Source organism: Mixophyes fleayi, chromosome 4 (genome assembly GCF_038048845.1).
Source record: "Mixophyes fleayi isolate aMixFle1 chromosome 4, aMixFle1.hap1, whole genome shotgun sequence".
Classification (NCBI taxonomy): domain Eukaryota; kingdom Metazoa; phylum Chordata; class Amphibia; order Anura; family Limnodynastidae; genus Mixophyes; species Mixophyes fleayi.
This window is the reverse complement of record NC_134405.1, coordinates 56532264-56557688: the sequence shown is the minus strand read 5'-3', so window position 1 is coordinate 56557688 and position 25425 is coordinate 56532264. Positions and strand designations below refer to the sequence as shown.

Sequence of the window (25425 nt, the reverse complement as noted above, 5' to 3'; positions counted from 1 at the left end):
TATGAACTGGGGGAACTATGATTTGAGGGCACTGTTGTAGCATAATATGATTTGGGGTCACTATTGTGGTATAATATAATTTGAGGGCACTACTGTATGGCATAATATGATTTGGGGGCACTACTGCATAGCCTAATATGAATTGAGGGTAATACTATGTGACATAATATGACCTGGGGGCACTACGGTGTGGCATAATATAAACTAGAGGCACTACGGTGTGGCATAATATGAGCTTCTGCCAAAGGCAAGTCGCTCATTGTTGACTATGAAGTGGGGCCCAAAGAAATTGCTGTACTGGGGCCCAAAATTCCTCTTGTCGGCCCTACCTGTGAGTCATTGGGGTAGATGTCTCCAGATAAATAATCTAAATGTTTCCTATCTAATCAAGTTGATGGATCACATCCAATTAGCTCTCACCTACCTCCTCTCCCTCCCTTAAATTTTATGCTGTGTTATTAAAATGAATAGAAAAGACGCATATCCAATTACTGTAATAAACCCCAAAAACAATTCCTCCGACATTTTGCTGTAGATGAAAATACATGTGGGTTCAGATGATCATTCAATAGTTATGTTATATTATGATATATTTGTTAGTTTTATTTTGTGTGGAATGATTCATGAAAATTCTGCCATTAGTATTTAATTGAGGGAGAAGGGTACCTGTTAATTATATGTGTGTAAGTATTTTGCTGTTGCTATTTTGTGAGAGATTTGAAAAAAACAACATTGGTTTCCTACAGTGGCATCTGTATAATTGGTGGTATTGCTGTAGTATGGGGGTGGCATGGTGGTGGCAATATTGTAGTGTGTTTGGTGCTTAGTATTGCTAATAAGTGAGAGAAGGTATTGCTGTAATGTGGGGGGTAATACTGGTTGCTGTAATTTGGGGGTGTAATGCTGGTTGCTGTAATGTTGGGGTGTAATGCTGGTTGCTGTAATGTGGGGGTGTAATGCTGGTTGCTGTAATGTGGGGGTGTAATGCTGGTTGCTGTAATGTGGTGGTAATGCTGGATGCTGTAATGTCGGGATAATGGTGATTGCTGAAATGTAAATATAAATAAAACAATTATTTTAATATAATATGCCGGTTGGAATCTTCAATAAACATATTTATTAAGGATCTGACTTCTCTCACAAATGAAAATATGTCGTAATACTCCATAGACCATGTTCAATCATATGTATAGTCATATAGCTCAAAGTATATATCCACATAAATACATACAGCTAAGGTAGGTATTAGGCTATATTAAAATAAAAGAGGAAAAAAAAATTATTAAATAATAAATGGTAAATAATAAATAAAGCACATGTGATCTAAACAAACACATACAATATATGTATGTGTATATGACAACACATACTGCCAATTGTGTGTACAAACACAACATAAATAAAAAGAAACCAAAAAAATCAATAAATAAATGAATGAAAAAAGAATAAAAAACCAGATAAATATTTGGACACCATTAGGTGCCAGAACAACTCTATATTGGCAATCCTTTATAGTTTAAACAATACAAGTAAACGGAATCAGGATTACCAAGCAGAAATGAGTAAATGCTACAGTATCGAATATATTTATAGATATTGCTTGTACTTGATACTTTGTATTTTTGCCGTTTATTGCCACTTCATGCATATGCAACAATAATCACTACAATTAATATAAAATACAATTTAGTGATCATTTTGGAGTAAGCAAAATCTGTGAGCTCAGCAGTTCTAATCCTCGTCAATATTGTCTCAGTCCAAAAATGTCTGCCTCCACTGTGTTTAGGTGGCAACTGCACATTACAGCAAATTAGCAATAGCAGATCAGACTGAGCTTTGTTACTTGAGTTTCTTAGATTTCATGTGTTGTCTTCCAAGTCACTTCTCAACTGGAATGTGTGATTGAAATTGCTCCTTTAAATTGTATGGGTCAAAGCATGGGACCTTGTGTCTGTGATCTCATCTAATCTATCTGCATTTGCTTCTTGCACTGAATAATTGGTTTTATTTATACCTTTATTTTCTAGGGCACCTGCTTTTGCAGTTGAAATAATAGGTTATGGAAAGCTAGGCCTCTAATTTAGGGTAGTGAAAACAAGGTGTGCTTCTTTAAATGAATGAAATGTGTACAAGTGAATAAAAACATTTGAAAAGTTCAGCTAGGTCAATTACACCACTGTGTATGTGAGAAGAAAAGATAATATAGCCTGGTGTTTTAAAACAAACAATATATGAATCATTATGTGTCAACATATACATAAATAGGAGAATTTTGTGCAAGGCATATTATGCCTTGATGTTGGCAGGTGAGCTTACTGGGATATAGCTATTTTGTGCACAAAATTCTCCTATTTATGTATGTGCTGACACTTAGTAATTTATATATTGTTTGTTTTAGAGCACTGGACTATATTTTCTTTTGTTCTCTGATTGACGGTGTGTCTTAATTAAAGATCATTTAATGATGACATTAAATTCAGAATAATCTTTGTTATTGAGCTTACAGAAGATGAATATTGGGCTGTAAGATACATTCAGTAAGACATCTTATTTTAATTTATTTCACTCGTTCTCTGAGCCACAGAGCTTAGGTATAACACTGTTAGAATGTCTATCACATTATTATTATCTTCCTTTATTTAGAAGGTGTCGACATGTTCAGCAGCACTGTACATTGAGAGGATCATAACATAAATAAATTGCATACAATGACATGAAACAGAAGATAAAGATGGCCCTACCCAAATGAGTTAACAAAGAGTATTGGGGAAGATTTGAACTAAATTTCAGCAAGGCTGAACTCTGCATATGTAACATACCTATGTATGAGCATTTACGATGTATGATCCTAATGAGTATAGCACATATACTGTTATTATGCTTTACTGAAGTCTTGTAAATTGCGTCATTTAATTCTGATGTGTATGCGATTGTTTTTCTTTTCTTTTTTTTATTGTTTGGTATGTTTGTACCTTGAAAAATTCCAATAAAAATACTGGATTTAAAAAAAATATTTCAGCAAGGCTCAAAAGCATGAAAAATCATGAAACGCAGATTGGCTACATGTTAAGTCTGCTGTAATCATTTACATACAACAGATTTTGCAGACTTGCCCCTTTTTACTTTTTGAGTGCCAAAGAGACACATTTTCATTAATTGTGGTGTTGATCATTTAGAGCAGTGCTCCGCAACCATTTATCACCCTCGGCACATCTTAGTCCTTCCCAGAATTCCGCAGCACACCAAAAGCAAAAGTATACAAAAACAGCAGGAATTACAAAGTGCATACACAGAAATTAAAATTAATTGTTATTTTTATGTGATAAATTTAACATCGCAGCTAATAACATTTTTTTTCTTATAACTAATATTAATTATATTCACTTATAACTATAATTAATATTAACTTTTAACTACAACTAATGTGATACCTGTGCTTGTTTTAATAAACACAATAATTTTACTTTTGGCTCGATATTTGACAGAACAACTCGGAGTTCTTGGTCAAAACCCTTCAAGCACGACCGCTTATCTTTTTTTATTAAAACTGCAGTTGAAAAACGCTGTTTTTGTCACCTTATGTCTCTCATTTCATGCTGCTGCCTTTTATGATGCATTTTTCCCCTTTATTGCTTCCTGCGCCCCTTTATGATGCCTTTTCTCCGCTTGCTTTGTTTCCCCTTTATTGCTTTCTGCGCCCCTCTATGATGCCTTTTCTCCCCTTGCTTTGTTTCCCCTTTATTGCTTACTGCAACCCTTGGATGCCTTTTCTCCCCTTGCTTTGTTTCCCCTTCATTGCTTTCTGCGCCCCTTTATGATGCTTTTTCTCCCCTTGCTTTGTTTCCCCTTTATTGCTTTCTGCGCCACTTTATGATGCTTTTTCTCCCCTTGCTTTGTGTCTCCCCTTTATTGCTTTCTTCAACCCTTTATGATGCTTTTTCTCCCCTTGCTTTGTTTCCCCTTTATTGCTTTCTGCTCCCCTTTATGATGCCTTTTCTCCCCTTGCTTTGTTTCCCCTTTAATGCTTTCGGCGCCCCTTTATGATGCCTTTTCTCCCCTTGCTTTGTTTCCCCTTTATTGCTTTCTGCGCCCCTTTATGATGCTTTTTCTTCCCTTGCTTTGTTTCCCCTTTATTGCTTGCTGCAACCCTTTATGATGCCTTTTCTCCCCTTGCTTTGTCTCCACTTTATTGCTTGCTACTCCCCTTTATGATGTTTTTTCTCCCCTTGCTTTGTTTCCCCTTTATTGCATTCTGCGCCCCTCTATGATGCTTTTTCTCCCCTTGCTTTGTGTCTCCCTTTATTGCTTGCTGCAACCCTTTATGATGCTCCCCTTCACTGAAATACCTTTCTATTGCCGCATTTCTTCTCTTCTTTCTTCTTTTCTTCAAGTTCTCCTCTTCTGTCTTCCATGACAGCTTCTCTCGGTGGGCACCTCACTGCTCCGTTTGCACTAAATGTCGGACATGACGTCTTCACGCACTTCACACCAACATTCATTGCAAACGGAGAAGAGAGGAACCCGCTGGCACACTTACTAGCATCTCGTGGCGCACCAATGTGCCGTGGCACACCGGTTGTGGACCACTGATTTAGAGCACAGCAATCATCTGTTGTAGTTGCCCACTCTTAAATGGTGTAAATACTAAGCCGCTAGATTATTTCCATTCATTGATATTGTTGGCATACATTGTACAGCATTCAAAATTGTACATGCAGGTAGGTACAATATTGTCTTTATTGTATTATAGGTTTATTGAACTAGTTAAGGAGTCACTAATACTAATATACAAATGTAAAAGACATCTAAGAACGTACAGAATTGCATGTTAAAATTCGCAATCATGAATGGGGATTGACTAGTATTTAGTCTTGACACATATCTTTTTGTAGTTCTAAAGCTTTATTAGAGTTGTAAAGATGAATACAGATATGCACGGTCGTGTGATCTTAATATAATATTATCTACCTAATTGCAAGCTACTGTCCTGACATCAGTTAGTGTTGTTCAGTAGTCTTACTGTTGGGAAATCTGAGGTACATAATGCTAGCCGATGACAGATTGCCCCAATATCACCACATGTGGATCCAAAATGAGGATGATCCAAATGAAATATGTAAGATCGATTTTGGTCATGCAGTAAATCCTATTGGCATATAACTGTTATGGACCCGATGAGTCCTCTTTATGTTCTGAATAGCTCCTGAAACATTTACATATATATTTGAATTTAATGTGTAGCTCTTTTGTATATAGCTACTTTTTTAGGGCTTTAGATTATGCGGTTTAACATTTTTGTCCAGAGACAGTCCCAAGAAGTTGTTGCCTGGGGCTACTTGTGTGATGTCTCAGACATTTTCCATTCCCATATATGCAGAGATACATCATCATATTCAGCTAGGCCGTATGTGTTAGACTTAGCTGCTTCTTTAGTGAACATTGTTCGCTTTATTTTTTGTCGCTTGCTACTTTCGTCTTTAACTTACAGTAAAAGAGTAATGAGCAAAATATGTAGAGACTTCTCACAGTGGGATGTGAACTCTATAAAGATTTCCCCACATGTTCCGAATACATGCAAAAACTGAAAATAGATATTGACATTTTGCAAGGACTTCTTTCCTTAATGACACTTCTATAACATGAGCATAATAATCATCATTTAGTTTCTCTATTTATTGGAAAGACCCTTTATCATAACAGGAAACTCCCTTTTGTTTTCATCTCTGGGGTACAGCCATTACACAGAATGTAAGCTTCAACTTGACTCCTCTAGATCTAGACACCCCTGTTATAACAAGTAGAATTTAGTTTTTTTGTCCTGCCATGAAGATAGTGACACTGGTGATTTCACCTTTATACTAGGTAGGTATTTGGTAAGATAGGTTGTATTTTGTATCTTAAGTTAAATGCACTATGCCATTCCCTTAGGTGGGTTCTTAAGCCCTGACTTGGGTATAGGAGCCATCAGGGAACCTCTCCGTGGGGTGGGTATGTTCGCTAATACCAGTTGTTAAGGACAAGTGAACGCTATTCAAATCATGGTTGCTGTTCCCAACTTCTATTTCATGAAAACTCTGTTCAGCCAGCAGGAAGTTTTGCTTCTTCTTGCAGTCGTATAGTACAGTTTTTCACCTACTAAGCTCCTGTTTCCTTCCTTCCTTCAGATGTATTTTTCCGATCAGAGATTTGTCCTGCAGCACAAAGGACCACTGTACTTTTCGAGAGTTTTTAGTGCCTTTGCCACTCCACCCCTGTTGCAATAACAATCAGGGAAGTACATATCAATTTTACATGATTATCTTGTGTGCCCATCATACTCAGGTTTTGTAACCTATCTTTCAGTAGCAGACGGGCCTTATTTTTTAATGGAGTGCCTTTTGCTGCAAATCTCGCATATTGCACTTAGAAACTTCCAAGTCAAAGTAATAAATGTGATTCATGTGCTGACAACTCTACCTGCAACTCCCCAGTTAAGCAGTGATATGCCACCTGGGACTTGTTCTTCACAAACAACAGCGGAACCTACATTGTTAAATGTTTCCCCAACTAATAAGGGGGGGATTTTTTCAATATTTGATGGGCCACCCTCAAACTAACTTTTAAACAATATTTTCGAATGGTTTAAAATGGAACTCTAGCAGACTTTGGATCAAGTTTCAGTACGTGCCAATATTTCCCAGGGTGCATTATATCAGAAGCATACGACTGCTCATACACTACCAGTTCATCAATTGGAAATAGGAGTCAAGTAAGATGGTGCTTCTTTTATTATCCATCTCTTCTGCATCCGATGAGGAGGCAGACTCAGACAGACATCTCTTCAGCACATGGCATAAATGGAGACCACGTTAATTCCATAGGATTTAAACCTTTGCCTCTGGTCAGCAAACAAGCCTTTTTGTTCCCTTTCAAGACCAATACAGCACCAGCTGTAATGTTGCAACCTTCAATAATAAAAGGCCTAACCTGGAAACTTAGATCCAAAAGATATTGTAAAATCACAATAAATTGCAAGGGGCACGCTTCCCCTGATTTAATTGGAATAGCTGCAGCAGATAAGGGACCCAAGGGTTCTAAATATCATTCAGGAGGGATACAAAATCTAGAGATCCTAATAAAGAAGGTTATTATACTTGGGACAACATGGTAGCTCATTAGTTAGCACTTCTGCCTCGCAGCGCTGGGGTGATGAGATTCCAGTGTCTTATCTTGTGGAGTTTGGATGTTCTCCTGTGTTTGCCTCCCACATTCCAAAAAATATTGGTAGATTGATTGACTGCTAACAAAGCTAACACTAGTCTGTGTGTGTGTTAGGGAATTTAGACTGTAAGCACCAATAGGACTTGCAAATATGTCACATCTAAAGCTTATGTTCAAATCTATGCGATTATCCTATGCTATGCAGGACCACTTTCCTTTGCAGTCTTGTGATTTTCCTCAATTTCTAAATTTTCTTTAACAAGGCCAGGAAAAGACCAAAGGTGCAGGTATAGGCAGTTAGTCTAATGTTTCCATGTCAGCTCCCTTTACACCTTGATGCCCTCAGTTTCATTCAGTTACATCAAGCCACATTTTATGGACCTTTTTCGTTTGTGGGATCTAAACCTAGTGCTCTCCATGCTTCAACACTATGCGTTGGAGCATCTGCTACCTGTGTTGTCATATACTTGTCCTGGAAGGTCACCTTTCCCTCCTGCTATTTGTTCTGCCTTTTGGGTTTGGATTAGCGTGCCTTGTTTTGCAGAGAACCCTTTTTGGATTTTCACAAAGACAAAGCGGTCTTATTCACAAGTCATTCCTGCCTAAAGTCCGCTGCTTTCAATTCAGTGGGGAGATCATACTTTCCTTGTTTTGTCTTCACCACCATAACGAACAGGAACCTCTACTACATCTCCTAGACAGAGTTAATTTCTTGCATTATAACCTCTCTTGGACCAACACATTTTGGGCTTCAGGCTTTGCCTTGGTCAGCTATGGAAATTTCACCCTATCTGAAAAGGAACAATTGAGTGCTATATATTAAGCATAGAAACACACTTGTAAGCAAGTCCTCTTTGTGGTGAGTGCACATTCCACATGTTGTTCTATATGAACTCTGTGCACCATATATGCCAGACAGCTCTGTGGTCATACCTCCACACATTTACTAAGGTATATAATGTTGCTTCCTCACAGTTCTTCAGGTCTTGATTCCTCGTTTACTTGTTTTAATTTGGTTGTTTTGTTACTTCCTGCCCCTTATGCTGATGTCTTAGGACATGGCCCCAGTTATCTGCACTAACAATGGGTTTGTTTTAAGAAAATAAGATTGTATTCTACTTTCTGTTAAATCCTTGGGGGAAAATTCAATTCCCTCCTTAACTACAGCGCAGCATTAAACCTATTACCGTTAATGTGGTAATTTTAACACTGATTTCTGAGCTACAAGCAAAAAGCCGGCGTTGAAATTACCGTATTAACGGCAATGATGCGCACTATTACCGCAATATCGGCAATAGTGCGCAGGCCGCGTTACTTTTGACAGTGATGCGGCAAATTCCCCCCTTGGACTGTAATGTCAGTAAGTTCTCATCTGTTTTTGTCAGAAGCATTACTGATCGGTTATTTTTCTCAAGGGTTTTAGTTTGTCTTCCCGATTTAGTCCTCTTTTGCAAATTAAAACTAGAGTTTGATCCTTAAAGCATTATGTCCAGATCTAGGGGAGAAATCACACTTAAGTTCTAATGTCCTGCATTCCAGAGGTGATAGGAAAAGGCTCCCAGTCATCTGCATTAACATTATACATAATGAAAAGATCTTAATATGTATAGTTTGGAGCTGACAAGGGAAAGGGGGGACTTTCAAATATATCAAGGGTGTGAACAATGTACAGAAGGGAAACATTCTTCAAAGGATGAAAAGTACTAGAACACGAGGACATGCACTGACACTGGAGGAAAGTAGGTTCAAAGGAACTTTGAGGAAAAACTACTTCACAGAAAGGATAGTGGTTAAGTGGAATAGCCTCCTATCAGAGGTGGTAGAGGCTAATACAGTACAGCAATTTAAACATGCTTGGAATAGCCATAAGGATATCCTTACAAAGATTAAAGGACCAAATAGGATTTGAGGTTACCATAACGAATCAAAAAAATGGGCAGACTAGATGGGCCAAGCGGTTCTTATCTGCTGACAAATTCTTTGTTTCTATTACACGCCTCCAAAAATACACTTTAACAGTAAGTGAAATAAACCCCCTAAAAACAATTTAATTTTCTACCCACATAATGAAAATTATATTTAAGTGTAATGTTTAATTATTAGGACTCCTGCTTATGTGGAGTGTAGTAATAACTTTTTGCTTGAAGACGAGTCTCACCACAAAGGCTCTGGTATTGTTAGATTGGCTCCATATTCCCATGTGTATACCTCCAAAGCAAGCATGATGCTGGTAATGATTCAATCAAAATCACTGTTATATATATCAAGCATGTTGGTAAATGTGATTAGCTACTGAGTGTATGTGTGGTCATCTTCTGACCCACTTGTGGCCAAGTTGGAAAGGGATCTTGTCGTTTGGACTGAGCAGTGTAATCGGCTCATTCCTTAAGATAACGCCCTGCAAACCCTGTTTAAATGTAGCACAATCACTTTAATACAATCAGTGAATTTAAATGGCTGAATAAATAATATAAATGAATCTCTTAAAAATACAGTTTCATCCCACAGGGTGTAATAGTTTTGACATGGAGCAAGGCCTGGAAATGAATAACAGCCCTATAATGAGTGAGGGACATATTTTCTGCTACGGAGAAAGAGGAGTGAATGCCTTGTAGAAGACAGAAATTATTGTTTATCCTGCCTATAAGTATAGATCATGTAGTCAATAAAAAAAAATATTAAGTGTTAATCCACACCACCATTCTGCTAAAACTGGCAAGTAGACATTATTGCAATGAATAGGAAGTAAAATGTGCAGAAATTGTGGTTACTGAGAAACAAAACATGACTGGACCGGAAAGCTGCAGGTACATACATTGCTTGGTAAGTGCAGTGTGAATAGAGATCAATAAATCCATATGTGGGAGCTCATGAGTGTAATGAACACAGCACATGGCAGTACACCACGGTTCTATCAATATATCTGCGTGTACCTTTAGGATTTTTCTAAAAGCATAGCGCAGCCAAAATGGTAAGATTCATTTCACTCAATGAAACCTTTAATATTATTATAATATAGCCCATTGCCTATGCCTAGAATGTATGAGATCCATCTGTGGGTAAAGTGCATGTTTTCCCCACGTCATTGTGTGACTGGCAGTGCGAGAGCCCTATTATAACATTAATGATATATTTCCATACAGGCGAAGGTGCAGCTTCTTGTATGTATTATATCTGGGACCAGAGATGACCTTTATGGTGCCATAAAGAAGTTGTGCTGTGTTCAGACCCCTGTTCCGTCTCAGGTGAGAAACCCTTTCTGGTGGGGCTGTATGAAAATATAAGTAGAAGCTACCATCATAAGGCCTTGCCATTATATATGATCTGTTTTATAACTCCACTGAATATATACTGTACTTTATGTAATCAAAAATGTTTTAATAAAATCAGTTAAGTTCATGTCTTTCATTTGGAGTGAACTATTACATAAAATGTAAAAAAGCCAAATAATTCATGAAGAAATGTAGAGAAGGTACAATACTTGCCAAATCGGCAATAGTTTGGTATGTTTGCACCCTATCCTAAGTTGTATTGTGAATTGTGCACCACATACTGTGGATTAATCCAGTGTGCAATATGTAACTCAAGTAAGGAGTGGTATGTGTTCATTAGCCCACAATGGTATGATAAGCCAGTCCTGGCTGAAAAGGTAGGTCTCATAATTAGTAATGCACTAGTAATACATTCTATCATTTCTCAATGTGGAAATTGTACTCTTCTGCAATGTAGGGTGATAGTGGTGAGCTGCAGTGTATCCCACTAGTCCTTAAAGGATAGATATTATTATTATTAGTATCATTTATTTGTTGGGCGCCACAGGGTTTTCGCAGCGCCTTACATAATACGAACAGTAGACCATACAGGGTAAACATCACAGAACAATAAACATAAGTCCCAATGCTTCGGAAACTCCGGGCAGACATATGGAGTGAGGGCGGAGCAGAAGAGTCGGTATGAAGACAGGAGGGGAGAGGGGCCCTGCTCATACGAGCTTACATCCTAAGGGAGGGTGGACAAAACAGGCACGAAGGGAGGCAGTGATGCAATGGAGAAAAAGGGACCAGGGGAGAGGAGGGAGAACAAGCAGAGTGGATGAGGGGTTAAGTGGATGGTTGGTAGGTTTTCAGGAACAGGTGAGTTTTGAGTGCCCGTTTGAAGGAGCACAGATTGGGAGCGAGACGGATGGATAATAATAATTATTATTATTATCGTTTATTTGTAAGGCGCCACAAGGTTTCCGCAGCGCCGTACATGGTACAAACAGTAGACTATACAGGGTAAGATTACATTACAATCTTCGCCTAGATTAAAAGAGTTGTCCACCTTGCATTAAGTATTAATAGTTGATTATAGTTTCAAGGGATATATATTTTCCTTAATATGTTACTATGTCATGATGCTGCAAGTTATCTGATATCCTTCCTATGCAACCATTGTCTGGCCATCTCTGTTCTAATTTGTTGCAGGTTTCCAGGGTCAACGTCTACCTGGTCAAATTGCAAATAATGTCACAATGATTGAAATCCCAGGGCTGGGCTGTAAGTCCCTATGAAACCACACTCGACGTGTGGCCGTGGTAGACAAAAATATACTGTAGACTCTATGCTTTTTAAATGGGGGATGAGGAAATATGAGGGTATGCAGCCTTGATAGACGGATTTCTGACATGAGAAGTGTGCAGAGCAGTCTCATGTTAGGTTACAACTAAATCTGTGGTGATACTTGCGAGTTCGTTGTGTTCTGTGGAAGAGGTCACCCAGCTTGCATATTAACACTTCGGTGACCAACAAAACTATATGACACATCTTACTATAATGCGCTGCTCTTTGCATTGTTCACTGGATATTGATTGCAGCCTGAGGGGACCTTAAAAATAATGATCAATAGTTCACTAGGATTAACACAGTATTCAGTGTACTTTTTTTATTAAACCCCCAACAGAAGTAGAGCACGCTAAGTCCATTGTCTATCAGACTTAAGGTTGGGGGAAGTTAATGACGATGTTTCCCATTGTTTTCGTGATTTATTGATCTTTTTTTGAAATCTGGTCAAGCTGCAATGGCAGTGCGCCAGATATGTAAAATAGAAAATGGAAGTTCACCTATTAGTGAATTATTCTGTGAGCCAGGAGCAATCTGCTGCATTTGACAAAGGCCATGATACCCAGTAACTATGCATGGCCACGCCTGGCAGCTCCAGAGACAAGCACCATAAAATGTACAGCCACAAGCTGACTGGCACCAAATTGCACCAGCCCATAGAGGGATAGATGCCCAAACGTTCCCTGGGCGCGATTGATCTTTATTCTGTTTCTTTAACAGTTTTTTAGCATTCTTTCTTGGATAGAGGGCATGCTATAACAGCCATTTTGCCTGCTTCTACTATCATTTTAACCTTTCCTTTTTCAAATGTTTTCTCTAATGCACATATATTTTACTATTTTTACAATGCACCACCCATGTATTTTAGTTTCATTTCATATATTATGCATGGGTGTGGTAGGGTTTAACGGCACTTTAAATGCCAACATAGTTTATAACTACAAAACAATAGCGATTACCATAACACAGACAACCTGAAAATATGTACTTGCCATATAGCAGACATGCACTGGATCCGACATCTTTAATCGCCTCCAAATGAAACTGCGAGTGAAATAAATATATACAGTCACAAATGACGTCACTAAGAATGGTCACAGTAAAAACGGCGCATTTAAAGAGGCAATGGCTGGCCCCACCGCCTCTATAATGGAATCCAGGTGGTGGGGCCAGCCATTGCCGCTTTAAAAGCGCAGTTTTTACTGTGTTCATTCTTAGTGACGTCATTTGTGACTGTATGTATTTATTTCAGTCGTATTTTTCAGTTGGAGGCCAGTGCTCTTCTTCCGGTAGCTGCACAAAAGCAAAATGGAGGTGTTTTCGCTCTTTTCAGTTTGTCGGTTGTTCTAGAGGTAGTTTTTCCAGAAGCCAAGCCCCGGTTACAAAGGGAGGTGGGCAAAGAGGCAGTCAGGACTGGACAGAACGTAGCTCTGCCCCTAAGCCAGCAGACAAACGAGCAGCGTGACTTCCTACATCCTCCAACAGGGGCTTCGGTGGTGGGAGCACGCCTACTGCTCATTCATGAGTGGTGGCTCTGTTCCACCACAGACGCCTGTATAAAACGTATAGTGTCTAGGGGATACATCTAGGACCTAGTAAGAGCATCTCCACGGCATTTCAGGACTACAGCTTTTCTCAGGGAGTCAGAGAAAAAACAGGCTTTGCAGGGGCAGTAGAGTCACTTTTGGATGCCGGGGTGATTCAGACCAGTTCTAACCCTGAAGAACCTCAACACCTGCTTGCAGGTGCCCAGCTTTCGAATGGAGTTCATCAGATCTGTGATAGATTCCATGAAGAAAGGCGAGTACTTACCATCCTTGGATATCAAGGATGCTTACCTACACATTCCGATATGGACAGGTTATCAAAGTCTCTTGCAGTTTGCGGTGAGTCTGGAGCATTTTCAGTTCAGATCTCTCCCATTCGGTTTGGCAACCGCACCGCGAGTGTTCGCAAAGGTGATGGCTATAATGGCAGCTCAGCTGCGTTTACAGGGGGTGACTCATCTTACCTAGATGATCTGCAGAGTTGGTACCTCGGCTTCAGTCACATCTGTAGCTGACCAGGGACATTCTACAAAAAATCCAGTTTGATACCCACCCAACGTATGGTGTTCCTGGGATTGTTGTTCGACACAAATTGCCAGAGGGTTTTTCTCCATTCCGACCAAGTGCAGATGATCCAGTGTCAGATGAAAGATCTTTTATCTCTAAATTGCATCTCAGTACTTCAGTGTATGAAGCTACTGGATCGCATGGTTTCCTCTTTCGAGGCTCTGCAATTTGTTTGTTTCCATTCGCGCAAGTTTCAGCATGAGATTCTGGCAAAGTGGTCAAGGTCAGATCCCCGCTTAGAAAGGCAGGTCTTTCGGTTGTCACAGACAACATGCCTGTCTCTTCTCTGGTGGCTGAGGATGGACATACTAACACAGGTGCGCCCTTTCTCGGTGTGGGACTGGAACGTGGTAACGACGGATGCCAGCTTGTTGGGGTGGGGTGCAGTCACTCTTCACCTCAGATTGCAAGGGACTTGGACACCGGAGGAAGCACGATTGTTCATAAATGTTCTGGAACTACGGGCAGTATTCAATGCTCTATTTCAGGCACAGTCCTTCCTGGCACGTCGGCCAATCTGAATTCAGTTGGACAGTGCTCTCCGGCGGTAGCTTGCATAAATCATAAAGGAGAAACAAGCAGTCCTCTTGCCATGAAAGAAGTGTCAAAGATCATGAAATGGGCGGAACAACGGATTCCTGCAATTTCAGCTGTGTTCATTCCGGTGGTGGACAACTGGGAGGCCGACTACTTAAGTCGGTAAGCCCTTCACCCAGGCAGGTGGTCGCTCCATCTAGAGTTGTTTTGTCAAATAGTCCTCCGGTGGGGTCGGCCAGACATAGACATGATGGTCTCGTGGCACAACCGCAAGGTAGAAAGGTATGGTGCCAGGTCAAGAGACCCTCAGGCTTTCTTAGTGGACGCTATAACGGTACACTGGAAATTCAAGTTGGTGTACCTTTACCCTCCACTGCCGCGGATCTTACAGAAAGTGAGAGGCGAAAACCAGATTCTACTGGCACCAGATTGGTGAGAAGAGCATGGTACTCAGATCTTCTAGACATGTCGGTGAATCGTCCTTGGCGTCTGCCTCTCAGGAAGGATCTTCTTAGTTATGGTCCATTCTTTCATCGGTCCTAGATTGATTGGCTTTGATGGCTTGGAGGTTGAATCCTTGATTCTCAGAAAGAAAGAGTTTTCGGAGAGAGTGGGTAAAACTTTGATCCATGCGAGACAACAGTCATCATCCACCATTTATCACTGCATTTGGAAAACGTATATATGTTGGTGTGATAGGATCAAAGTGCCTACTAATTCTTTTCGTTTAGCCAGGCTTTTGACTTTTCTGCAAGATGGTCTGGACAAGGGATTGAGGTTGTCGTCCCTTAAGGTAGCGGCGTTGTCGGTGTATTTTCAGAAACGTATTGCTCTGTTACCAGAGGTGCAGACATTTCTACAGGATGTACTTCATGTACAACCACCTTTTGTTCTGCCAGTGGCTCCATCGAACCTGAACTTGTTCCTTTTGTCGCTTCAAAAGTCGCCCTTTGAACCTTTGGATTTTCTCGTAAGGGACCTTTTTGCTGTCTATTGCTTCGGCCAGACGGGTTTTAGAGTTGGCAGCCCTGTCATGTTGTGCTCCTCTTCTGATTTTCCATGACGATCGTGCGGTGCTTAGAACTAAGCCTTTGTTTCAACCAAAGGTGGTCTTGAGGTTTCACATAAATCAGAATATTGTTCTGCCGGTTCTTCCTCAGGATTCGCTGGCGCCTGGTCAGGACTCGGTCACTTTAGATGTGGTCAGAGCTTTGAGGATTTATGTGGACCGTACAGCTTTGGTTTGGAAGATTAATAGTCTTCTTGCCCTGTATGACGATCAGAAGCGTGACTGGCCAGCTACAAAGCAGATGTGGCTAGATGGATCACCGCTACTATCTGTACATTTCGGAGTGCTCTCCGTTTCCTGAAGGTCTGACAGCTCATACCACGGGGTCGGTTAGCTCCTCTGAGGCGGCGCCACATGGGGCCTCAGCTGAGCAGTTGTTTAGGGCAGCTACTTGGTCTTCTGTTCCCACATTTACCAGGTTTTATCATTTCCACGTCTTTGCTTCAAAAGACGCAAGTTTTGTCCGTAAAGTTTTACGTGTCGCTCATTCCTTTGTATTCCCACCCATAGGGGCAGCTTTGGAATGTACTCAAGTTGAGCAGTGTCCCCCAACTAGTGTGAAAGAGAAAATAGCATTTTTGTACTTACCGTAAAATCTCTTTCTCTGAACACGAGTTAGGGGACACTGCGCTCCACCGTTTTTTCTGACAGTTCTGTTGTGTGTTCTGTTGGTTTTGTGTTCACCCTTTCTTGTGGCTTGGTTAGTAAATAAACTGAGCTCTTCCTGTGGAGGGAGCATAGAGGGGAGGAGAGCAGGCTAGACAAGTTTTTTAGTGCCATTACTCCCACAGCGCCCTCTATACCCCAAGGTGAGCAGTGTCCCCCAATTCGTGTTCAGAGAAAGAGATTTTACGGTAAGTACAAAAATCCTATTTTATCATCAGTGGGATCGCAGTCCAACGTCTCTAGATAAAGACGTCAGGTTTAAAAATCCCTTGGATGGTGGTAGGATCCAAAACTAAAGGATCAATGAATATCCCTCTCAGAACCGTAATGGACTGTGCTCACCACAGTCTCCAGTTCCAATTACTGGGGATCTCATCTACTTACAGACGTGGCATAAGGAGTGAGTCGCTAAAGCAAAAAATGACTACATGCAGAAATGAGGGCAGTATGGCATTCATTTCAGCACTTTCAATCCCGCTGAAGACAAACATCTCAGAATCTTTTTCGAACAAAAGGTGAATTATGAAGCAAGACCATAATGGCAGAACAGTGACAACAGTCATGACTGGGGCAGAAGAAATTTTGACATCCCGGCCTGCTCTACATGTAGCAGGCAAAAACAATAAGATAGTAGACTACCTCTGCCAATGTTAAGTCCATCTGGGAGAAAGGGTCTTACACTCAAAGTGTAATACAGACACTTGGGGGTAAATGTATCAAGCTGAGAGTTTACCGGCGGGTTTGAAAAGTGGAGATGTTGCCTATAACAACCAATTAGATTCTAGCTATCATTTTGTAGAATATACTAAATAAATGATAGCTAGAATCTGATTGGTTTTTCAAACCCGCCGAAAAACTCTCAGCTTGATACATTTACCCCTTGGACTCTCTTAAATAGAACTGATGGCAACAAACTCAAACACCAAAATAATGCTGTTCCGTTCTCACAGGGATACAAAAACAAAAGGAATAGATGCTCTGTACATTCCATCGACCCTTTAACTAGGGGTATGTCCTCCCTCCTTTTACTTTCATTGCTCGCTCTCTATGAAAGATCAAGGAAGAAGCAGCAGAGGTAATAGTGCTTCCATTTTGGCCACACCATCTGTGGTGTGCTTCTGGATCAACCTTGACCTCTATCATGCCGGTTAGACCATCTACATCTGGGACCAATTCTGCATCTCAACCCAAAGGCCTTGTTGTTGTTGGCATGGAGATTGAACTACTGTTGCTAAGACACAAGGGAGTCTCCGACGAAGTGATTGAGGTTCTTCTAAAAGTCACAAATTTCTTACTCTATTTATTTATTTTCATTTAGTAGTGCAAATCAAAAGTATTTGATCTTGCTTCTGCTACTATTTCACAGATCATGATTTTCTTCAGAATGGATTAGACAAAGTCCTTGCTTTTACTACCCTAAAAGGTCAGCACTTAGGGACTCATTCAACAAGGGATGTGATGTATACAGTGATTTTGTGCTTACAGTATGCAGTGCAAGGGAAACTTACTACAGCCTACGATTTCAGGGAGGGTACAGGATGGAGAAGGGGTGTTTGCTCTTAGTCAATGTACAGTAAGGGCATACCAATCTCGAGCGCATGCAGCAGTGTCTGATTCAAGCTAGGGAAATCTCTTAGGTACTTGTTTTTAGTTGTATCTCTTGCTCCAGTTACAGATGTAACCCACTAGTGATGACGGCTTTGTATGCATGCTATTACATGTATTTGCAATCAGTAGCATCTGTAAAGATTTATTTTATGTAGAATAGACATTCATAACATACAAATAAATGTATTTCCTGGGGAAAAAAATATAAAAAAACACTTTTTTAATGTTTTATTATTAATTCCTATATTTTTAACAGGAGACATTATTTGAATAGTTTTGGTTTTTTGTGCGTGTTCTTTTATAATTTTATATTCCAAATATGTATTGGATGTACCTCGCAGTGTCTTGTTTAGTAGAGCAGAGCAGACCTACACCCGTATTCATCACTATACGTATCATATTCATCACCACATGTATCTTCACCAGCTTAACGATCAGCAGTGCGTGTCTGCAGAAGTTAGCTTTTGAGTGTGATTATTTGTAGCTAAAAATCTGCTGAGGTGTATAAATTTTTCTGTGAGCACAAGTGTTTGTGGGTATTTTTAGAAATATGGCTGTTTGGCCATGTGAAATGTTGCAAAGTATATCCATGACAAAACACTATTACAATGTCCAAATATATAAGTGAGACAAGAAGAATGTGTATATTATAGTAATGAAAACCAAAAATATTTTTCACTTCATTCAAGTTTAATCACTGTGACAATGTATGTCTAAATCGGGTTTCAAATACCCCGGTTACCAGTACAATCTTTTAAACAACTGTCTGTGATGTCAATTGAAGGGAGCATCTTATCTAATGATGTAATGATGGTGGCTTCTACATGAGGCATATTTTAATATTATACGCACAAGGTGCCTCTGCTAGGTCTCAGAACTACTGAAATTAAGTTTATTCTGGACAAATTTAACCTACTGTGACAATATTCAACTCAGTGGTCATTATCAGGCTTAAAAATCAAGATAAATGTGTAATTATATTATTATTAGCCTTTTTTAATGGGCACCACAAGTAGTCTGCAGAGCCATAAAGAGGGCAAACATCAAAACAGTACATGGTAATACAGAACAATACAGTAAAAAAAAATAACACTACAATGCTCAACACAACTAATAATAGCCTAGATGGGTAGTGGGGGACAAGGGGTATATTCAGCACAAGTTGAATCCTGTGCCCATGAGTGTGGGCGTGACTAACAGGATCAGAACCACTGATAGAGGTGTGAAGACAATGGAGGAGTTGAGTCAAGGTGCAGAGAGTCCAAGGGAGGAGGTGCACATTGTAGTTGTTGAGCAGAAATCATAGGTAATGCAAAGAGGGGGCAGAGGGCCCTGCTCAATAGAGCTTAAGCTGGGTACACACTACAGGTTTTTCAAGAAGTTATTGTGCCCATTTCACAATAAACTACTGTTAGGTCTGATATCACTTTAATGTGTACTCCCAGTATCATGTTTTATCGTACTCAAGCACATTGTACCGTTTGATTTTATAAACTGACTACAAATCACTTTCAACAATGGAACGATGTCTGGCAAATATGGAAATGTGTATACACTCATGGCCAGTGGAGGCAGATCTCCATAGAGTGTGCAGAGTCACGATCTTTTCAGCAGATGGCTATGTCAGATAAAGAGCACAGATCTGAAGGTAAATCGTTTTGGTGTGCACATAGAAATCTGCGTGCTTATCGGGACTTTCAGTCATTAGTAAAATCGTTACAGAAATCGCATCTGCAGTAATTTTCTGTAGTGTGTACCCAGCTTTACATTCTAAAGAGAAAGGGGCAGACAGACTGCTGAAACATGGGGTGAGTCAGTGTAAAGGGGATCTAGAAATCAGAGAGGAGGGGTAGAAGCAAGAGTGGGAGAGATAAAGGATGAAAGAGTGTGAAGTATACTTACTGTTTGGTGGAATGGTAGGCTTTAATGATCAGGTGCGTTTTCAAGGAGCGTTTGAAGCTTTGTAGATGAGGGAATAGTCTGATAGAATGAGGGGGATCAATCCAGTGGTGCGGACAGCACAGGAAAAATCCAGATTCAGGAGTGAGACGTGGTTACTAGAGGGAAGGTGAGGCGATGGTCATTGGGAGGGAGTTTGTATGGAGATGTAGAAAGCAGGGGTTTTGTTGAAGGCTTTGTATGTGAGGGTGAGGAGTTTGAAGAGGATTCTCTAGGGGAAGGGGAGACAGTGTAAGGCTTGACAGAGAGGGGAGACAGAAGTGGAGCGGCAAGAGAGGAAGATAAGTTTTGCGGCAGCGTTAACTATAGATCAAAGAGGAGCGAGGCCAGTAAGGAGAAGGTTGGAGTAGTTGAGGCGAGAAATGATCTAAGAGTAGATAAGAGGTTTTGGTGCCTCATGGAAGAGGAAAGGTCTTTGAACAAGCGTTGTTGTGGAGCTTGAAGTGACAGAATTGGACAAGAGATTGGGGGCGAAGGAGAGGGAGGAGTCAAGATAGACACCCAGGCAACAGACTTGGGGAACAGAGGAGATAGCGGTGTTGTCAACAATGATAGAGATGACTGGAGGGAGGAGACTCTTGGGAGAGTGAAGACAATAAGCTCAGTTTTGGGCATGCTTTGTTTGAGAAAATGTAAAGACATCCAGGAGGAGATGGCGGAGAGACAACTGGACACTTGAGAGGAGGGAAGAGGAGACTTCGACCAGTGTAGAAAAAAAGTCTTTGACATACGTAATAAAGACAAATTCCTATGTCATCCCACTTTTCTAATTCATTTAAGCCATAAACAAAGCTGTATTGTGGGGTGGATTTTTACATGTTACAAGTTTGCAAGAATAAAGTCGGTTCTACAGAAGTGGTAGAAGGTTGGACTTAGATGCGAGTGTTTTTACTGTTTTCCTGTGTATTTTTCAAAGCTTACTCCAATGCACAAAGCTAAATGCAGAATGGTTTTCCTAGAATATTTCTAAATACTGTGAAATAGATAGGCATGCACCTTCAAATGTTCTTGGAAGATAAGTAGGCGCACATGCACACATAAAGAAGCTGTGCAAGTCCACACATTTTGTGGCTCACAAAAGAACCTTATACATTTTTTAATTTGATCTTGCCCCATCTTTAGTAATTCTAGCTCACCAAATATAAATAGATTACAGACAAGGACATATTGAAAGAAAGAGCTTAAGCTGGCCAGACATGGGCCAATTTTGAGGGTCGAGCAACGGTATCATTGTTCATTTTGACCCCACACATAGGTGACCAAATTATATGAGAATCCTGCTGCTCTGCATTATTTTGTCCTATGAGGTAGAGAAGTTGTATCCAACTCTTATCTGTCAACCTAGTGGATCCAGAGGTTTTTGGTCTGCCTTACCTCACCTGCATATATGAGAGTAAGCCAACAGCCTCCCAGGTAAGAGCTCTTTTGCCCCTGGTGACGGCCTTATCTCACCTGCATATATGAGAGTAATCCGACAGCCTCGCAGGTAAGAGCTCTTTTGCCCCTGGTGACGGCCTTACCTCACCTGCATATATGAGAGTAATCCGACAGCCTCGCAGGTAAGGGCTCTTTTGCCCCTGGTGACGGCCTTACCTCACCTGCATATATGAGAGTAATCCGACAGCCTCACAGGTAATGGCTCTTTTGCCCCTGGTGACTGCCTTACCTCACCTGCATATATGAGAGTAACCCAACCTCCCAGGTAAGAGCTCTTTTGCCCCTGGTGACGGCCTTACCTCACCTGCATATATGAGAGTAACCCGACAGCCTCCCAGGTAAGAGCTCTTTTGCCCCTGGTGACGGCCTTACCTCACCTGCATATATGATAGTAATCCGACAGCCTCACAGGTAATGGCTCTTTTGCCCCTGGTGACTGCCTTACCTCACCTGCATATATGAGAGTAACCCGACAGCCTCACAGGTAATGGCTCTTTTGCCCCTGGTGACTGCCTTACCTCACCTGCATATATGATAGTAATCCGACAGCCTCACAGGTAAGGGCTCTTTTGCCCCTGGTGACTGCCTTACCTCACCTGCATATATGTGAGTAACCCGACAGCCTCACAGGTAATGGCTCTTTTGCCCCTGGTGACTGCCTTACCTCACCTGCATAAATGTGAGTAACCCGACCTCCCAGGTAAGGGCTCTTTTGCCCCTGGTGACTGCCTTACCTCACCTGCATATATGAGAGTAACCCAACCTCCCAGGTAAGAGCTCTTTTGCCCCTGGTGACTGCCTCCCAGGTAAGGGCTCTGTTGCCCCTCTCCCAGTATAGTTTGTGCTTATGTCATGTCACTTATGTTTATGCATATGCTGAAAAGCTGTTTTCAGCTGTCCTTAATACTTTGTCTCTCTTTCTCCAACAGGTGGTGAACTCGAGAACCATATCTAATCCAAATAAATTGAGGAGCATTGCACAAAAAATCTTGCTTCAGATAAACTGCAAGCTAGGAGGGGAGCTCTGGGGAGTGGACATCCCACTGGTCAGTAACATATGGTGGAGGTGCATTATCCACATTGTGTTGTTGTGTTATTTTCACTGCATAAGTGGGTTTAGTTTTTTCAAAAAGTGAGTTAATCAATTTATAACCTGTAAAATACAAATCAGGGCATGGGCAACCCACTGGAGGTAGACGAGTAAAAATGTTGCTCACTACACCCAAAGCCACACAGAAAATCATCTCATTTAAAATGTGTTTTAAAGAAAATTATAAAAGTAGAGATTACATAGAATGGAGTCCTTGAGATACGAGGTTTATATTGAGTGTGAGAAGTTTGTTATAATGAGATCTTTATATACACTCTGCATTACATGAAAAAATGTAGATGTCTAGCATTATTTAATTATAGATATATAGATACTTGCCATAGTGGGATGAGGTGTATAGCTGCTCGGCTTAATGTAATGAGAGGCATACATGCTCAGCTTTGAGTAAAAAAGAAATAGACATATGGAATTGTATGAAAATATGTATAGATACTTGGTATTATGTAAAGGTTTTTGGAATTGTATGAAGAGATGTATAGAAGCTTTGTATTGTGTGAAGATATGTATCCATACCTCGTACTGTGTAGAGGTAGTTGCAGACAATTTCCATTGTTTGAAGAGGGGTATAAACACTATATAAACGCCATTTTGTGAAGAGATGTACAGACGCTTGGTATTGTGGGAAGAGATGTACAGACGCTTGGTATTGTGGGAAGAGATGTACAGACAATTGGTATTGTGTAAAGAGATGTACAGACAATTGTTATTGTGTAAAGAGATGTACAGACAATTGGTATTGTGTGAAGAGATGTACAGACAATTGGTATTGTGTAAAGAGATGTACAGACAATTGGTATTGTGGGAAGAGATATACAGACGCTTGGTATTGTGTAAAGAGATGTACAGACGCTTGGTATTGTGTAGAGAGATATATAGACACTGAAGTAACAGCGCTTGCGCCCTGGCTATATGGGGCAGCCGTGTGCGCCTCTGCAAGCCTGCGGGCTGATTAATGTGGCCACTATTAGTACACTCCTGAGTGTGTTTGACAGGGCAAGCCCTGATTGGCCAGCATTAGTATTTAAGGCAGGGAGGGCTTAGCCTTAATTATAGCGCTTACTGACCCAGTTTGCTGACCTGCTCCTGTCTGTCTGTTGGACCCTGTCCTGTGGATACTCTGCCTGTTGGATTTTCTGTTGTGACCTTCTGCCTGGACTTTGGACTCTGCCTGTTTGCCCCTGACCCTTTGGCCTGTACCTTGGACCACGTTACTTTGACTGTGATCCTGACCCTTGGTGTGTTTACTGACCACTCTGCTTGCTTATGACCCTTGACCTCGGCTACCGTCTGACTATCCGCTGCCTTCTATTCAGCCTCCTGGCCTGCCGCTACGGGCCTGTATTACCAACTCACACTTCGCCTGGAGACATCTGAGTACCAGTGACCATATAAAGCTCTAAGGGAAAGGCGGCTGCTATAGGTGAAGACCTCCGCCATCTTGTTCTGTGAGTTGGTGATCAGACCGTCAGCCTAACAGACGCTTGGTATTGTGTACAGAGATGTACAGACATGTGGTATTGTGGGAAGAGATGTACAGACACTTGGTATTGTGTGAAGAGATGTACAGACACTTGGTATTGTGGGAAGGGATGTACAGACACTTGGTATTGTGGGAAGAGATGTACAGGCGTTTGGTATTGTGGGAAGAGATGTACAGATGCTTGGTATTGTGGGAAGAGATGTACAGGCGCTTGGTATTGTGGGAAGAGATGTACAGATGCTTGGTATTGTTTGAGGAGAGGTATAATCTTACTGAATTGGGTAAAGAGAAGTATTGATGCTCATTGTTGTGTCAGGAGAGATATATAGGTACTCGGCAGTGTGGGTGTAGACACTTATGATTGCAGATAGGCTTGCACGAATACAAGTTTTTGTTGTAGCCTTTTATTGTAAATGATAAAATATAGAAATTCAATATATATAAAACTATGATGACTGTGGCAAGTATTTCTTGCTAAATTGTGCTGTTTCCCTGTGTATGTAGTTGTACTGGTCTCTATCAATCTTTCTCCACCTAGAAACACCTAATGGTCATCGGGGTGGATGTTTACCATGACCCCAGTCGAGGCTTGCGCTCAGTGACGGGCTTTGTGGCCAGCATCAACCAGTGAGTTCTTCACTTCTAATATTTCTGTTTCTTATCAATTGTTTTGAAATTACCAGGCTAGCCATTATAATCTACTTTGTCCAAAAGATCCCCATGGTCAATGTTTTGAATTTGTTGGTGTTTGATAAATTAAACCAAAGCAAAACCACCATGAAAATGTTACACTTGTTATTAGGTGTGTACATGTGTGTAGACATACATACCCTTTATTTTCACGTGTGTGTTAACTTTAGTGGCCATATTGTGAATAGCTATACCAATACACAACTTTATATTTGCATTATGAGAGTCTGTGGAGGATTATTGAAAATAAAAGAGGGTATTGTAAGATATTTTATATCACACAAATGCGGCTAATGCAGACCTGCAGAAACAGGTGTTTGTTTTGCCCCTGCTATGGGGCAGGTGCCAGTACGCCCTGATGATGACTTATCATAGACAAGGCGCATATGGCAGCCGCATGCAGAAGCAGCCGCCTCTCGAGATGCGTGCAGCTTTCAACATAGGCGGTAATACACCTATTTCTGTGCCATTTATTTATTTTTTATTAGAAGTTTTAGTTATCCTTGTTTGGCACCCAGTTGTGAATCAGACCCTATTTGTTTAAGGGAAAGGCTTTGTCTTGCACATTTTTCATATGCAGTATTATTTTTCCAGTTGTGTGACCCGCTGGTACTCGCGTGTGGTCTTCCAGCTTCCTCATCAGGAGATCATGGATGGCTTGAAGCTGTGTCTAGTGGCTGCCCTGCAAAAATTCCATGAGGTTGGCGATAGATGCTTGTGTGATTCTATGATTAAATTTCATATTAACGTTAAGAGCTGAGTGATCCACAGATTTGCTTTGATGGCTCAATTTGAATACCTACTTAAAACTGTCAAACCTTATTATTAAAAATACTTTAAAATATGTTCTTAACTTATAAAATATTTGAATATTTTAAGAAACAGGGGCAATGCATCGTGCATGAAGTGCACACTACATTTGGGGACATTAGTGAAAACTTGTACATTAGACT

The 25425-nt window shown here is 40.7% G+C and overlaps 1 protein-coding gene across 1 annotated transcript in view; it reads left to right on the top strand.

Annotated features, from left to right (window-relative positions):
* Positions 1–25425, top strand: part of PIWIL2 (piwi like RNA-mediated gene silencing 2) — a 208612-nt gene that overhangs the window by 166344 nt on the left and 16843 nt on the right. The window contains exons 17-20 of the mRNA XM_075207127.1: positions 10344–10445; positions 22121–22237; positions 24321–24409; positions 25067–25172. Of these exons, the coding sequence (XP_075063228.1) occupies positions 10344–10445; positions 22121–22237; positions 24321–24409; positions 25067–25172 (414 nt within the window). The remainder of the gene's footprint in view (positions 1–10343; positions 10446–22120; positions 22238–24320; positions 24410–25066; positions 25173–25425) is intronic.